Source organism: Pithys albifrons, chromosome 6 (genome assembly GCF_047495875.1).
Source record: "Pithys albifrons albifrons isolate INPA30051 chromosome 6, PitAlb_v1, whole genome shotgun sequence".
Lineage (NCBI taxonomy): Eukaryota > Metazoa > Chordata > Aves > Passeriformes > Thamnophilidae > Pithys > Pithys albifrons.
In genome coordinates, this window is record NC_092463.1 from 8,778,359 (window position 1) to 8,796,014 (window position 17,656).

Here is a 17,656-nt window from a genome sequence, read left to right on the forward strand (position 1 = left end):
CCTATCCCCTCTCTATTCCTTGGAGATAATCCCTAGCATATGGCAGGAGTCGGTGCAATACTCCTGCTTGTCCCTGGCTGACTTGTGCAGATGGAAGAATCCTGGACATCTCAGAGTTACTCTTTCACTTAAGCCACAGTGTGTGGCGGGAAGGGATACGAGGGGGCTTTTTGGTCTATTCCTCCCCCTCAGTGCTGACACCACTATTGGTGCAGCAGATGGACCCTGGGGGTAGGAGTGTCACCCTCAGCCATCCAGGGAGGCATCCTACTCTGCAACACAGCCCCGGCAGCGTGTCAAAAAGGATTCATTAATGCTTCTTGCGGCAGCACTCGCTGCCCTTCTGTGCTCCATGACCCCCGGCAGCGAGGTCAAAGCGCAGCTGTGGCACAGGAATCGGCGACACTTGCTGCAGGAGAGAGGTGGCCTGGAGAGACTGTCCTCTGTCCCCCAGCGAGGGACTGCGGGGTCAGCTCCGGCTTTCTGTGCCTCGCTGCCCTTCAGCCCCGCACTCGGATCGGGCCCTGCCTGCCCCTGCCCAGTCACAAGTGCCCTTCAGGAGACACAAGGGTGAAGATCTGTCCGACCTGAAGGTTTCCAAAAAAACACCCATTCTCTTTAACTGAATAAGCACACAAAGCAGCTGATCTTTCATCAAAGTTTTAGTCTTATCTCCACCAGGCAACTCCAAGTGTTTCTGCAGTATTTACTGGACCGACAGAACCTTTGTGTGCATTTGGTCTGCACTTGCCTTCAGTGTAGGAAGTTCTCTGTGCTTGAGTGTTGGTTTTTTTACCCTACAGATTGATCTAAACGTATGTCTGAGAGAGCTGAGCAGCTTTTTGGGGACGCATCAGACAACCAACCCACAGCAGGGTTCAACAAAAGGCTCCGAATCGATCTTTACAAATACTTCAATGTCAGATTTTGAAATCTGGTTTGTACAAACACTTGTGCCGGTGTAACTCGATTACGCAAATGCCCGGGTAAAGCAAATACGAGCTTTGAGCGTGGCCGAAACCACCTCATCTTTGAAGGAAAAAGGAAAAAAAAGTCGAGTGAATGTTCATGGCAGAATTGTGCAATGTTTGACGTAGCTCTAGGGCTGGTTGGGAGACGTGTGCGCCTGGTTTCCCAACAGCCCTGGCACCGGGAGTTGTAAAACGCTGCTATGCGGAGGCCCTGGGCGTGCCTTTCACTGAAATTTGGCAATTTTGGTTACAGACGGACTGCGAGTTCACGCCAAAAACATTTTAAAAAACAAACAAAAAGAAAAGGAGGGTAGGTGTGGGCTTGTGTCCGGGCTGGCCGCTGCCAGCGCTGACTTCCCCCCGCAAGGTGCGGTCCCGGCCCGGCCGCTCCGTCGCCCCCGCCGCGCGGGCGGGGCAGCGCCGCGCCGGGGCCGCGGGACTCGGCGGCGCCCGTCTCCCTATTGGCCGGAGCGGCCGCTTGGCCCCGCCCTTCCCGCCTCTCCCGGCGCTCTCATTGGGCGGCGCCGCGGGACCAGCCTAAGCCCCGCCCCTCGCGGCTCGCCGACCAGTTAGAAAATGGTTGCCGGGCAGGTTGAACGGGCCGCTGGCCAATGGGAGGGCGGCCAGCTGGCGGGTGCGGCGCACGCACCGCTCCCCCCCGCCATAGCCCGTCGCTCCAGCGCCGCGGGCGGAGGGAAAGGCGGAGCGGAGGCTGCCGGGGCCCGGCGGGGGTGGCGCTGCCTCCGCCTCCTCCCGCTCCGAGTCCCAGCCCCGCCTAAGGGAGGGCGCCCAGCCGGCTGCGAACGAACGGGGGGTTCCTCCGCTCCCAGGTGGGGTACCCGGAGGGGCAGGAGGGCGCGGGGCTGCGGGCAGGGGGCAGGGGCAGGGCAGGGCAGCGGGGGCACGGCGGGGCGGCCGAGGCGGGAGCCCCTATGCGGGGGCGGTCAGGGCACAGAGAGACAGCGGGGGGAGAGGAGGGGACAGCGGGCACAGGTGGGGGGCACGGCGGGCCCCGGGGAGCCGGGTCGGGCGCGGAAGGGCCGACGGGACCGCGGTGTGGGCAGGTCGGCCCCGAGGGAGCCGCGCCGGGCGCTCCCCCCTCGCCCGGAGCGCGGCCGGCGGGGGAAGTTGTTCGCGCAGTTATAATTAGCCCGGCCGGGGTCCGTGCGAGCCGGGAGGAGGAAGGGGGAGGAGTGTAACTTTTCGCAGCTCGGGAAGCCCAAGGTTGTCTCTGGTTACCGCTGCCCGCGGGAGGGAGGCGGCAGCGGGGGCGCCGGGCGGCCGCAGGAAGCACCGACGCTCCTTCCACAAAGGCCAAATGGTGGCAGGAGCCCGCGGGAGGGCGGCAGGAAAGGGCTCTCCCTGAATTCCCAGCGTTTCCATCCTGCCACTCCTGGACGCTGCCGCTCGGTAGCTGCGACTCGTGTGTCTGCTGCAGTTTTTTGATAGCAGGTTTTTGTTTGGCTCAGTAAAAACCTGTTATTCTGGGCTGCGAGCAGGTGGATAGGGCTGGGGGGGAATACGCTCGCTCCCTTTCATGTATTTTGTAAATTAATCGTGGTAGTAGATATAGTTAATAATTCCTGCCTTAGTTAGGCCTGGAATTTCTCAAACTGTTCTAACAGCTCGTTTTCAAAAACATGCGTAGGAGCCCCGTGCAGCAGTTTTCTCCCTAATTTTTAGCGTGGCTAAAATTCTGTAGTTCAGGCAGCTAACTGCAATGTGGAAAATACCATTAACATTGAAGTGAACACTATAACCTCAAAATCCTAAAGTGATCCCTAAACATTTACTAGGAAGGGAAGACTGATAAAAATCTACTAGAGATATAATTCATACTGATTTACAGATACTGTGTGTCTTCTATAGTTATTCTGTTTTGCCTAACAGATTGTAACTAAACCTTACCTCTGTACTTTGTAACACTCAGGGAAAAAGGCATAACCTCGACAGTTACTGTTGCAGGAGTCCTTTAAGGTGTATAATACAGGAATTAAATTTGATAACGTCTTGATTTCAGCTCCTTCTAGCAAAAGAATGGACTTCTACAATTCAACTAACAACTATTTTTTTATCAAATGCTTTTAGCTTTTTTTTTCTATTTTAGCTAAGGTGCTGAAGTCTAGTTTAATTTGCTTGTTAGCTTTTTTACGATTCTTTGATGCTAAATTGACTTCATATTCTAAAACATGTTCTTTTATATTCAGTGTATAGAAAATGCAGTGACTGCACACCTCTTCCTGTGACCTAACAAGTACACTTTAATGAACCTCAATAGTGACCTTCTGAAGTCCTGCTGTATCAGAGCAACTAGGTTATGAATCTTCATTTGTCTCTTTGTTTGGGGCTTTTATTTACAAATATCATGGATTTCTTTATAATGGGAAAGTCAGGTTTGAGGAGGAGGAGGGAGATGTTAATGTATTTGTTGCTGTGGGTTAGATTTGGCTTTCTTAGGTCACAGGCATTTTACTGCTGTTTTACTGCATCTTTACAGTTCCGAGGTTCTGTAAGCGGAGGAGCCCTTTGGTAGCATCAGGCTTTGAGTTGCTATGTAAGATGAACTGTAGGCATTTACTTGCCCATCTGTCTAAATGTAAGACTGCCTTTCACTATGTATTATTTTCAGATTTGTAAAATAATGTATGAACTCTTGATTTTTTGATCATGAAGGACTGTGTGTGTCTGGATAGTACTGATCCTTGCTCTTGTGGTGCATTTGTGAAGTGGTTTGCTGTACTGGGGTCAGGTGTCTGTGTGTGTACTCTGCACAGACAGGCATGTTAGGTCCAATCCTGGCTCTCGGCTGTTGGCCTCTGTAAGGGCTTTAATTCTTGGAATTAATAACTGTTTAAGTCTTCAGATGGAGATGAGACCTCAAGAGCATGGATCATGCAATTCCCTCCACATCTCCTAGCCTAGTCCATAGTTTACTGTCACCTCAGCCTTTTCACATTTCCCAGTTTCCAAGGCCTTGAGCTAATCCATAATTTAATCCATGTGGTCTATAGCCAAACTGCAGATGTTGCTTTGTTGGGTTTTTGATGGAAATGATGCCACATTAAATATTAGATGCAATCATAGGATACCTTGCCAGATACCTTCTCTTACTGACTTTGTGTATGCTGAAAATGAGGAAGGTTAGGAAATTTAATAAAAATCTTAACTGCTTTTGCAGCCTGTAAGTGTTAGGGGATAATTCTGAAATGTAGTTCTTCACAGTGCATAGTATTGTCTCTCCTGTTTATGTGGTTTTGGAGATGATTGCAACTGTAAATCGGTGTTCAGTAACCTGAAGAAGTATCAGTGCAAGTTCTTAGCCTAAAACCTGACACTTAGAAGATTAGCATTCTGTAGTACTCATTTATGAAAGATAATTTCCACATTTCATGTGTTCATAGGTAAAACTATGGGGTTCCTTTTAGTTCAGTATATTCATGAACTTCAGTTTTTCTTACCCATGTTTATCTGTTGTAATAGGTTTTAGCACAAATAATTGAAAAACTTGCATTGAATTGTGGGCTTAATGCTTCTGGCTTAAAAAAATAAAAGCCACTACACAGTAATGAAATACTTTTCTTTGTTTTGTTTCTCCTCTTAAGTCACATCATCCTACCTCGGTGGATGGCTTGGCCTCTTGGGTAGTTCAAGACTCTTGGATGACCACGTTCTGCAAAATCCAGAATCTTCCTGCCTGGACTCCTTTCTGTTTCCTAAGGGTAACTACTTGTATGTTTTTATACAATTGTATCTTGGGTGCATAGGGCATGTTCTGATAATTGGCTGCAGATGTTATTGCTGTTTGTGGGTTAGAATGGTAAACTGAAAAATATCTTTTAAAAACAGGGTATATAGTATGAAGTGAAGAGCTTAGACTTGCTCAATAGTATAAGCTCTTTGCTTTGAGTGTTCTGAATTTGTCTTGCTTTGTTTTTCTTTTTCCATTATGAGTAAGTATTATAATGCAACAAAGTATATTGCCATAGGATGACATTTCTCTTGGAAATTTGTTAACTAAGGCCTCAATCTTATAGTGAGATGCACTGTTCAGCTGCTAAAATTGAGTGTTATGATCATGTCTTGTGAGAAGGCAGCACTTTGGATGCTGAAGTAAAGTTGTATACTACAAGAGAAAGTCCAAAGTGACTTCTGAAAATTATATACCTAAATACCCCATACAGACAGCTGGAGTAAATGCATGGTCCTCTGTCAGGAAAACAGCTTTACTGTTGATGGTCCAAGATATAGCAAGGCATTTTTTTGTAGTTAATAAGATACAACTTCCTTTATTAGTTGATTTTTCAGATCACTCCAGCCCTAAAATACATGTCAGTGTTACATAGGTGAATGCATCCGTTATCTGTGTATTTGAAGTAAATAGATACTGTAAAGAAAATGGATCGAGAACTGTTCAGTTGACCAAAACAAGCTGTGAAAGAGGTATGTCATCACATTTGCAGTTCTAATGATCATTTTCTTCTCCAGTGAGATGGTGTGGTGGAACCATGATGGTTTGGTTCTTATTGTTTCCTCTATGATTCCTTTGTGTTCTCATATAATTACAGTTTAGTTTTACTATGGAAGATTTTAGGTTTAGTAAGTCTTGATCATGTATTAGCTTTTGCCAACTACTATTGCTCATTAGTTTAAATGATTCCAGGCTCTTCTTCCACTAAAAAAAAATTCCACCCAAAATCCCCGGAAAAAAGATCTGCTAAACACACTCTCATTAAAATACAGACCAGTGAGCTGTATTTTTAAATGTGGAACTAGGTGCACAGGTGACAGAGAAGAGTGACGGTGGTTTAGTTTGTTTTCTCTTAAGGATGGAAGTTTCTTTTCCAAGCACTGGTACTCCCTTGGAAGCTCTCCCTCAGCCTTCAGTATTAGATACCAGATGCTGAGAATGTGTTTCATCTGCTCTTGCAAATAGCTTGGATCCACTCATTGTAGCTGTGGAGGCTACACATCCTAACACATCCTTCTCCAGAATGAGATATGCTCTGAAACTTAGTTACCACAGTTTGTAAAATAAAGCTCTTACCAGTGCTTTATGTGATAAAATGGGAGTAGGGAACTTAGGAAGATGTCCTTAAGTGCAGGAATTTTCCAGATCCCATTAGACATAACAAGCAGAGTGTGGGGGGGATGGTTCAAACTAACTTTTAAATCAAAGTAAAACTTACTCCGAATCCTAAGTGTTTCATAAACATAATTTCGGCTCACAAAATATTTGTGTATGATACAGGTTTATTCTTTACTTCCATGAACAATGAGTGACAGTGGGAAGGTTTTGAATTCCAGATTAATTCTATGCTGGATTCAGTCTTCCTCTCGTTCCTTTCCTATACTTAATGAATGCTATTCAGCCTCCTCTTCTTTTCAAAATGTGGGGAAAATCCTTAGATGTGGGAGTTTTTCTGCTTTGTTATCAGGGTTGGTGTGCATTTTCTTGTTTTGGGGTCTGTTTGCTGTTTTTCTTGGGGTTTTCTAAGTCTGAACAGTAGCTTATCTTGGTTCTACATTCCAGTTGCTTTACTAGTAAAAGACATGGTTGTATTATAGGTTAGGATTTGGTGATCAAAAAGTTGACATTACCTCTTTCTTTGAGCAGCTTTTTTCTAACTCCCGTGAAGAAGTTGTTGCATATGAGGTTAGGTATGGGAGTAAACTGCTAGGACTGCACTCCTCCCTGTGTGCACACTTTTAGTCACTCCTGCCTTGTCCAGCAGTTACTCATCTTGGCTAAACTGGGGCAGGGCTGAGGAGGGTGGGGAGGCAATGGCCCTGAGTACAGTTTTGTATATTGGAAAGTGTCTTCAGGTCTGAGTTGCTTTTCATTTTTTGGTATTTCCTAAGGTGTTTAAATCCTACTTCCCTCGTTTCCTCTCAGTTTTTGCTAACAGCCAAGATGTGATGTTGTGGGGATCTCCAGCACTTGCTGAGAACACCAGATCAGAGGCTGGCTCTGTTCTGTGTAGTCTGACAGCTTACTGTGTTACGTAAGTCATGTTCAAGTGATCAGCGCTAAGTCCGGATGGGAGGAAGGGATTTGTGCTGTGTCTGTTAACCGTACCTTCAGCCTTTCCATTTTCTTGTGCAGCTGAATATTCATATATGTGTGGATAAATATGGAATACAAGTCAATAACCAGTCCATGACTTAATTAAAATTACTCATGATGTTGTGTTGCCCAAGCTGAAGTATGTGTCAGGTAGGGGAAGGGTTATCATTAAAAACACTATGCAGCATACATCAAATAATTCTGGGAAGTAAGCATAAAAGTAGGGATGTTTGTCTTCCTTTGCACTTCCTGCAGATAGATGTGTGCTTTTGAGATGTGTCCATGGAAGAGAGGGGAGAGCAGGACATCAGGTTATCAACCAGCCTTGGTTAGTCACTAATGCGAGTCTGCAATCCAGAGGGACTTCTGTCTGTCTTTACTGTTACATGGTTTCGACAGTTATGAGGCAAAGCAGACTTTGAAAGGGAATTGCCTAAATTATAGTAGCAAGGAGTCTCTAATTTTGACTTTAATACTTCAGTTGTATTACTGAAAACCAGACAGGCAGCTTTCACTTAATGAAGGTGCTTATACCTCTGCAAAGCAAGTATTTCTGTCCTACAGTAAAAAGGAATATTTCACTTTGAGACAGTCTTGGACTGAAAAATGCAACAGTGTTCCTGTATGGAAAGGATCAAGTAAGTCTGAATTTAATAATATTCTAAAAAGAAAAGCCAAAAGAGACCACTATCAATTAAATCATTATTACCTGTGAAGGCCAGGGACTTTATTGCAGATCTTGCTATTAAAAAAAATTATTTAATGGTAAATTAGCAACTCTTATGTAGTTGGCTATAGTGCTTGTTTTGTGCATGAAAAGTTCATGTTCACACAGTACTAACTCTGTCATGTTTGATATACTCATTATTTTGGAAGCTTTTCTCTGCTGAAAACTAAAGCTCTGTGAGGTTCTGAGTTCTAAATATTGTTTAACTTGCCCTTTAGTTCTTCCTCATCTTCCAAAAAAGTTTTTAAGTAGTAGTTTGCCCAGATAGAAGTAATTGAGGGGTTTCAGATGTTGCATTATTCCCGGAGACTCTTTCCAGCTGTACTTCTCAACCACGTGCAAGTGGCAGCTGCACTATCAGACCCTGTGACAGATGGAGCTGAAATGGTGGCACAAGCCCTGTGTTGTCCACAGCACGTCGCATTGTGAATTTTTCTTGGTAGTCTGGAATGTTTCTCCTGAGAAGCTACACCCTGGCCAGGCCTGTTTGTTTGGTATTCTGTGTGGATTTGCCAACCAGGGACATACTTCTTCCCTCCCAAGTTTTTTCAAACCCTGGTTTGGTGTAGGATTACAGGGCATGGATGCTTCTTCCCATCTTAGCAGGGAGGAGTTTCTATGAAATGTCCTCCATGGAGGACTGGAAGGACCTGAGGGATATGCTGTCAGGGGCAGAATTTCTACATACAGACTCCATTATAGTTCAGTGATGTAAATAGAGAGTTTGGTTCTCCTAAATATTGAGTTCACTTTTTTTCTTTTTCTCTCTATCTGCAAGATAATGTTAATTAAAAACACATTCTGCCATAAATGGCCTGTGGCTCCATTTGCATTACTATAATGAGAGAAAATGCCAAGAAAAAAAGTTATTGAGATGTGTTTTTCCTCATTGTTCCTGGGGTTTTTTGTTTTTTTTAATGACAAAAGATTCTAAAATAGACCATCTGAATTCAAAAAGAAATTTGATTGTGGAACTTTTTCAGGCTCCAAGAAAAGGGTGACTTACAGCTTGCTGCTTTTATAATTGAACAGCTATGTACAGACCTCTCTTTTGAAGTTGGCATAAACTTTAATTTTTGTTCAGTTTATTTGCTTACAAATTACAGAGTTATCAGATTGGCACATTCCAAAATCCTGTTACTTGATTCTTTTTTTTTTTTTTTTTTGAGATCGGAGTAGATTCCTGGAATTGGGCTGGAATAAGGAGAGTGCAGTTTCTAGAGACTCTTTGTACGTTGGTGTGCCCAGACTGTGCTCCTCTGAACGGGCTGTGCTGTTGTCAGCTGGTGGAAGGGCCGACACTGCAGCAGCCGCCCGTGCTCTTGGCATGGCAGTGTGGGGTTGTGTGTGTTTGGTCTCCTTAGTACGCAAAATTGAAGTGGGGTGAGCTTTGCGTGATTAAACAGTGTGATCAGCATCTTCCTTGCAAAGTAATGCTGTTAAAGAGAGTATTTGACTGGAGTGTGAATTTCGGGATTGGGATGTGATGTCTGTGCAGTGCTACGAAAGGACAAGCTACTTACAAAATGCAGAGCAGTTTGTTAAGGATCTGACACTGTCAGAAATTCTTGTGTTAGAAAATAAAGCAAAAGGCACGATAAAATGTAGATTAGCTGGTAACAAAGGGGCTTTGTGTCTTTTGTAGGTCAGCAGCTGAGTGTTTGACAAGAACTGAAATTTAATGTCTCCTGTAGCAACCATGACACTAATCATTTTTAAATCTATTGTACCAATTGTACTCTGACTTTTATTAGCCTTTTCCAAATTTTTATGCAACCTCTGAAGTCATCTAGCTCTAGATCCTGGAGGGAGAGTTAGGGGGTCCTTGAAATTAGCAAAAAATCATGTTAAACAGACAGAAATTTTATACATAAGGCAGTTCTATGTTTGTGTATTTAAAAACGACATCTAGAGAGTGGGGAGTATGTTAGATAGAAACATTTTGAAATTGGAACAAATAGTATTTCTTGCACTTCATTTTTATAGTCAAGTGCTGTCAAGCCCAAGTATTGTTACATATTTCTAGAATGCTCTGGGACAAATTTCATGGAAGAAATTTGAGTAATGAAAAGAAGGATGCCTTCCTATATGAGCATGATGTATTTAGTCTAACTACACTACTGTTTGAATTGAAAAGTTAAACATGTAATTTTAAGGGGTTTTTGTGAAATTATACATCCTTTATATGATAGTTTGCTTTCTCTTTAAGCTTGCTTAAAAAATTTAAATAGCACATTTTTGAGATACTAGAAATTAACATTATTTCTATAACTCAAAGAGATAAAAATAATACGTCCTGTGTATCTAAAAAGTGTAAATATATGTATTTTAAAAGTATTAAAATAGGTAAATTATCAAGTCCAAACATGAGAATGTATGAAATGTTAGAATTACTGTTTCCTGTATGGTTGTAAGCTCATTCCCTTATGAGTGTGAATTTAGATCTGCTTTAATTAATGGAGAGGAAAAAAAAAACCTAGTATGCAGTGGATGTGAATAGTGATACTTAGTGAACAAATAGCCATCCTATAGTAATGTTATGAGGTAGTGCTTAAGGTAGTACACAATATTAAAATGCTATTTAAAATGGAGACAACAATTTTATTGTAAGTTTTCTATGATTTGCAGACACTGATTGTCTTCATGATGAAGGTCAGTATATTCAGTAACAGTTTACTTGTCCTGCATAATCGTGATTTTTTTCCATAGATTGCGTCAAAAATTATCAGTTACTGACAGTGCTGTCAGTAGTTTGAGGATGCCTCACACACACACATTGCCTACCCAGAATACTTTGTTATTATATTTGGTGCCTGACCTTTGTATCCAGATTTCTTCTGATTTTGCTTGTCATGGAGTGCTTAGCAATGGCTGGTTCTCTTAGCTCTAAACGGGGTGCTGGAATGAGGGAGCGATACGTGATCATGTGGGAAGATGACCTGAGTGAACAGGCACACCACATTCAGACACCTTCTGGTTTTTAAAGATTCAGCTGGTGCTGTGGCAGTTTAGTAGAAAACTTCAGGAAGAAACCAGACTTCCAAAGTTAAAAATCACAGCACTGGTAAAATTACAAGTAATTAAAGGTGGCCTTTTTGTTGTTACTGTTTTTGTTTCAAGAGTGTCAGTGTTAGTGAACTTAAAAACAGGCCAAACTACTACCTGTTAAGTAAAATTGCATTCTCAGGAAAAGTTGAATTTCATCCAGATATGTCCCAAAAAAACTCAAATGTGTACAACTGAGAATCTCAAACCTAAACTCCCTGGCAGCTGTTTTGTCTTGTCTGACTGAGGAGGAGGTACTGCTTGTTTGCTTTCTGTTCCTCCAGAGGAGCCGCCGAGTTCCCCAGCAACCTTGTCTAGGCAGATGGATGCAACCACCGAGCCCTGCAGTGCTTCCTGCAAATCTGGAGAAATCCTGAAAGCAAAAGAGGCTTTATCCTGCTGCCTTCTCCTTGTCCCTGAAAGTCTAGCAACAGGCTAGCAGCTGGCAGCTGCGGCCATCAGCTGAGCTATTGCTGGCAGTAACCAGTGCTCACATGAAAAGGAAGTTGGGAGGCCCTCGGCAGCATGAAGGGTCTGGATCATTGTGTATGAAGGATCTGCCCTTAATCTGCCACTGTGTGTCTAATTTTTGATTGGTTAATTTTTTTGAGTTGTGTGGGAGTGAGGTGTCTGTATTCATGGACACATCAAGATGCTTCTGACCAAGATTTTGCCATTCTGCACAGGATACTCCTTTTCTGTGTTTATATGAGTGATTGCATGGTGCTTATTGTCCCTAATGAAACACTTCAAATTTGGAATAGTAATTGCAGAGTACCTGAGCAGGTCCTTGTTTAGACTGTGTGTATTTTAGAATGGGATTTGTGTACAGTGTTTTGTACCACAGTGTTCTAGACCCACTGTATTTCAATGCAAGAGCACACAAAGCAGACTGAAAGCAACTAAATTCTATTTCTTTTTTTTTCAACTGTTTACCAAAACTGGTCACTTTTAAAATGCCATTTGGTAGCCTCCTGCTCAAACCAAGACATGTCCTTAGTTTGAATTCAGTAGTAGGTTGTGAACCAACAGCCGTGAGCACCGATCGTCGCTCTGTGAGCTCAGAGGCCCAGCCAGATTTCCTCACACCATTTAACCAAAATACTAAGCTATGGAATGTATATAAAGATCCCATGGGAGGCCCTGCTGTTGGTCCTGACGGGTGGTTCAACAGCTTCAAGCCACCAAAGAAAAAGGACACAAATTTGTTCTGTGGAGAGTTCTCAGAGACACTGAGCAAGACATTACAAATATCTTGATGAGATAAAAATGGGTGTTGAAAATATTAACTGCTGTACCTAGGATCAAATGTTAAAATGAAATTATGAAATGGTCTATATAGTTATAATGCTTAGTGTAAGGATTTATTTTACTTCATGCAGATGTTCAGAAATTTTTCGTTTATGAATTTTTATGGTATATAATTTAAATGGAAAAGAGGCAAAAAAGCTCACCTATTGAAGATTTTATTTAATTAAATTTATATTCTCACAGTGGAGTTAAAAGTAAACCTTAAAACCAAAACTTAAAGGTATATAGCGTTTTAAAAACAGAGATACTCTATTTCTCCTATATTTTCTGTTTAAAAACAAAAAGTTGCTATGAAACAATGCCAAGGTCATGGGTTCAATCCCCTATGTGGGCCATTGACTTAAGAGTTGGACTGATGATCCTTGTGGGTCCCTTCCAACTCAGAATAGTCTGTGATTCTGTAATACAGCTGGAAAGTGCATTTTTTCAATTAAAGTAGCATTGTTTAGGATTTCATTCTGTCTCTTGAGGTTCTGTAACATCAGTCTAAGTTAACCAATAGAGGGTTTTCAGAATTTTCTGTTGGGTTTTGCAGAAGAGCTGATAGTCTTGCCCAAGGTTAATTCATCATTTGTGTCTTCCAGGTTCATGTTGGGGAGAGGTCTAAAGCGCAAGCTGAGTGACTATGAGGAGAACATGGCTGGTCTCTCGAGTGCCTTTGATTCCAGTCGAAGTCTGCCATATCCACTTAAGAGGCAGTTGGTGCTCAACATGTGCCTCACCAAGTTACAGACGTACAAAATGCTGGTGGAACCGAACTTGCACCGCTCTGTCCTCATAGCCAACACTGTGCGGCAAATTCAAGAGGAAATGAGACAAGAGAGTAACCAGCAGCCAGTTAACATCTGCCCTGGCATTGCTCCTAGTTCTCACAGCTACACAGGGATGGAGTCGTCTGGGATGTCTCTTCAATTGCCTTCAGGTATTAGTCAGCAAGAGTCCAACTGCTGCGACTTGCGGTCTGTAGAAGACCCAATTGAAAACAGCCTGCTGATAGTTTCAGATGATGATATGTCATCTGCCATTTCATCCATTCTGAAGGATTTAGACTTTGTAGAAGATATAAGCCCGCCTACTTGTCTAGTTCCTACTGGAGATGACCAGCCAAAGTTTCCAGAGAATACTGGTCTGAAACTAGAAGATGATAGGCAGGATTTGAAGGGAGCTGAATGTGTGTTTGGTTCCTTTGAGATTTCAAATTCAACTAGTTACTTGAAGGATTTGGCAATAGATGACATTTTTGAAGATATTGACACTTCAATGTATGATTCAGACTTCTGTTGCCCTCCACTAATGCCGCCCAGATCACCATCTCTTGCTACAGAAGAACCATTGAAAACCTTTCCATCCTGTAATTCTTCTTCAGCAAACAACATACAGATATGTAGAACAGATCTTAGTGAACTGGACCACATCATGGAAATTCTGGTTGGATCCTGATACTTGTTTTACCCAAAGATACTTTTTAACTGCCACTTTCATTTGGTTTCAGGTTAAAAGCCACTGGAATAGTTGTAAAGAGTTCTTTTAAGACACAAACTAAGTAACGATCTGTCCATTGTAGGGTTTTCTAAATAATTCCAAAACTTAAAAACCAAAAAAGTGGCAGATTTTTTTTTAAAAAAGAAATATTTATTTATCAGAACTGTGCAATCATCATTTTCCTTCCAAGGTGTATGTGGAACAATAGGCACATACCCTCATCATCCCTCATGCCTCTTTCAATAAACTTTTTTATGTGCAATTTTTAATTTGACAGAAGAATTTACATGCAAAGCAAATTTCATATGAGATGATCTTTTACAAAGCCTCCACTTTATTTTTAATATCAGAGTCTATGCCAAGTTGGCATCTGTCAAGTTGCAGAGTTAGATCGTGTGGATTGCAGACACGTTACTAGAGATGGGTATATTTTAAAAATGAGACATGCTTTGCTTTCTTTTGGTCAGAAAAGCAGATCAAGACATTTACCAACAAAGTCTCTTGCAATTTCTAAAGCATTCAGAACTATTTATTTTTGTAAATTTTATAGTCTTTCTACATTTTACTATGTTATTTCATCATAGTTCAAATATAATGGACTTCTAGTTGGATGTGTTTAGCACTACCTCTGAGCTGAAATGCTTTAACTCTTTCCAGTGCTTCATCTAAGACTGCAGATCTTTCTCTTTTTTTTTTTTTCTGGGGGAAAGTACTTCTAATGCATTGAGCTGATCCTTTGACAGTGACCTAGCTGATTTGTGAAATCAAGGGTATTCAATGTTTAAAAACTTTTAAGTATTTACAAATGTAATTTATATGTAGATTGTGCAATTTAACATTTTTCTGTCAGTATTATGTGCTTAGATTTTGAATAATCTTGGCGTTCTTTAAATTAAAACTTACTATGTACAGGTAGTTTTTTATTCTGTTTTGGAAAACACTGTCCTCCAACCCTGCTTTCACTACAATGTTTTAAGATGATTTTTATGTGCAATATTATTTAAAAAGATACGCATTTGTATACCTGGCATTGTGGGAAGAAATGCTTCAAACTTAAAAACCTCTAGCACCTTTGGAGGATACTCAGAGAGTCAACCATTTCTGTGTCCTTTAAGAAGCAAAGCTGAGAACACTTCTTGCAACACCAGTGCTCCGAGTGCTCCTGGAACACCCGTGGGTGAGTCAGTGCCGATGACTCAGTCCTGCCGTGCAGCTGCGTGCGGGGGAGCTCTGGGTCCGACTGCAGGGACACAGCGCCAGGGCCACCTGGGCTTTGGAACCATCATGCTGCTGCCCCAGACCGAGCTGGGGAAGGAGGGGCACGTGTGGCAGGGCTGTGAATAAGGATATATAAACACACCCATTAGCTGAAGACGAGATTTGCAGTGAGAACTTGTTTTCCTATATGACAGTTCGGATACTGTGTTTCATTCTGAGCTGAGGTCTATGTCCATCCCTGCTACTGTCTTCTGAATTACACACTTGCATGTTACTTTTAGGGTTGGTGGGTTGGGTTTTTTTCCCTTGTTTTTTTTTTTAATTATAAAACTTTTACTTGTTCTTCAAAGCTGCAGCACCTGTCTTGAAAATTTGCTGTTGTAAAAGCTTTGCTTTGGTTTGTTGTATTTTTTTTGGTTTTTGTTGTTCTGCTGAAACTTTTCACAAAGGGAGCATCGGCAGAGGAAGAAAGTGTTGCCAGTGTGTTGCATCTCACAGAAGTTGAAATCCTGGCCCTGTTGAAGGGCCCAGGGTGTCACCTGGTATTTCTAGTCTTAACTGATGCTGTGGCACACCTACCTTGTGTAAAGATCTCCATTTTTTACTGTGACTCTCTTGGTTAACAGTTAGCTGCCGATACAGTTTGGTATCCCAAGCCAGTGGAGAACCATTTCAGGTCACATCCTTGCAGCCATCTGGGTTGTTTAGCAACCGAAGGGTATAAATGTATTTATATGCATATATTGTATTGATTCTAATATAAAACTTCTGATCTAAAGTATTTTGAATTGCTGGATAAAGGGATTTGTTTGAAGAGTGTATAAATAGTTCTTGAAGAGGTACAGCTTCAGAATGTACACAGATTGTGCATTGTGTATAGACTACTCTGGCTTTTCCTCAGCCTCTACTTTTGTATTAAAAATATGACTGAATAAATCCTTGAAATACTAAGGGCCTTCTGCACTGTGATGAAACAGAGTTGTGGTTAAAAAAGTCTTTAAATTCAGTGATGATGGATAAAATAAAAAGACTGCATCTAATTTCTTTTTGCATTTGAAAATATGAAGTATTACTATGCAGTAAAGATATTTTGATATGAAAATCGTATCATGTAGCAAATAGCAAACACTTAATAAAACCACTTACCTTGCAGCACCTACTGAAACAGAAGAGAAGACAACTTGATTTTCAACATTCACATACTAAAGTTTTTGTATACTACAGAAAAAGATTAAATTGTTGGTAGAAGTTTTATCAACAATTCAAAATGCAGTTTTTGTTCAAGTCATTGCTACAAAGCTCTGTTTCTAATTGGTTGCTTGTGTCACAGTGCCAAGATCAGGAGCTGGTGTGTAATGCAGTCCAGTTATGTATGGAATTATGTGCAAAGGGAAATTTAATTTTTAAATATGCACAAACTTATTTTAAAATCCTTCCATGTAAAATGAAGTTAGAGGCTAGTTGTGGTGGACCTATTTATTGTATGTTTGGAAATAAAAGCCACAGTTTTACAGTTTAACCATTTATATTTTGAAGCCTTTGGTATTTGACAGTTTTAAAAACAAAACAAATGTTGCATCTTCCCATCCTTCCCTTGGTCTCTTAATTACAAGATGTAACGTTTTCCCTAGATTTTTGTACCTTTTTTGCTTTTTTCCACCCTCTCCCTGGCCCTTCTCATCAGAAATGCTAAATAACTTCCAAACCAGTTTGGAAATCACACATGCCAGGCACCATAACAGGATTCTACTTGATGTCTCCACATAACCTGAAGGATGGATTCCTTTAGGGAAGCACCACACCTCAGGATGACTGTCTCTGAAGTGGGAGCCTGAACACTGAAATTCCTGGGCAATTGTACCTATACAATAATAATTCAGACTAATGATAATATTAAGGACTGGGTTTGATTTTTTTGCTGTTTCATTGCTAAGTGGTTCTTGCCTTACACAGCATCACACCCTCCCAGTGTGGTTTGTCTGAGTCTGTAGTTTGGAATTTGGCATGTTCTAATAAGATTGTTACACTTCAGATACCACGATCTACAGGCTCTATATACATTAGCTATTTAAGCCTCAGCTCTGTCTGCTTTGGCTGTTGTTAGTTCTAACTCCTTCACCATCATATCCTCTTTGTACATCCCCACCAAACAAGGGGTGGCACACAGAGCGTTTTTCCAACCAGTGGGGTGGGGTGGGTGGGGATTCCTGTGGGAACAGATGACACACATTTTTAGCACTTGGCTGTTCTCTGGGCTTTGTCTGGACTGCCCTGTTAGTCTTCCCAGCCCCTGCAGTTCTTCGTGTCCCCTCAGGGGCTGCCACGCTTGAAAGCAAGTGTCAGATATGAATGTCCTTGATGCACATACTGTTGACACTTACGCCTTGTGTGCTTGTCAGGCTGGGACAAAAACACTGCCACTCTGGCTAGCAAAAGGCTGCGTGTATAGATTAAACCCACAGCCTCAGGTTTAGAGGTTTCCATCTTCTCCCTGTTATGGCCCCATAAAATGAGATCCTGACTTATGCAATGAACATCGAAGTTTAAATTGAGACAGAATCCCTGTCTTCCTTCATTTTAAAGGTTTAAATTGAGAGGAACCTATTTATGTGCCACTGTAAGAGTTACATGAAGGGGGACCCTCCATTTTAAGGGAAAAAACATTCATATGTGCATTGAGGCATAACAGAGCACTCTCCAGAAACCTGGTCTAGTGGAAGGCGTGCTTGCCCATGGCTCAAGACTCATCCAACCTGGCTATGAACAATCTCATCATTTGATTGACGAGACAGCACTGGCTGCTGCTTACAGGCCAGGAATTCTTCCTGCCTTTTGTCC

At 41.9% G+C, this 17,656-nt stretch overlaps 1 protein-coding gene across 5 annotated transcripts; it reads left to right on the top strand.

Annotated features, from left to right (window-relative positions):
• The first annotated feature begins 1,682 nt into the window (after window positions 1–1,682).
• On the top strand, window positions 1,683–16,342 carry LOC139672804 (SERTA domain-containing protein 2-like). Of its 5 annotated transcripts, XM_071557380.1 has the most exons (5): window positions 1,683–1,801; window positions 3,179–3,285; window positions 3,469–3,567; window positions 4,574–4,690; window positions 12,703–16,342. In XM_071557380.1, exon 5 carries the CDS (start codon window positions 12,707–12,709, stop codon window positions 13,556–13,558), a length of 852 nt encoding a protein of 283 aa, XP_071413481.1. In that variant the 5' UTR covers window positions 1,683–1,801; window positions 3,179–3,285; window positions 3,469–3,567; window positions 4,574–4,690; window positions 12,703–12,706; the 3' UTR covers window positions 13,559–16,342. The 5 variants fall into 5 exon arrangements, with proteins under 5 accessions (XP_071413481.1, XP_071413480.1, XP_071413483.1 ...); XM_071557379.1 differs by having other exon boundaries at window positions 3,179–3,567; XM_071557382.1 differs by lacking the exon at window positions 3,469–3,567.
• The last annotated feature ends 1,314 nt before the right edge of the window (window positions 16,343–17,656 follow it).

Bases quoted from the DNA above. Each gene is read 5' to 3' on its own strand.
- LOC139672804 (XM_071557379.1), top strand. From the start codon at position 12,707: ATGTTGGGGAGAGGTCTAAAGCGCAAGCTGAGTGACTATGAGGAGAAC.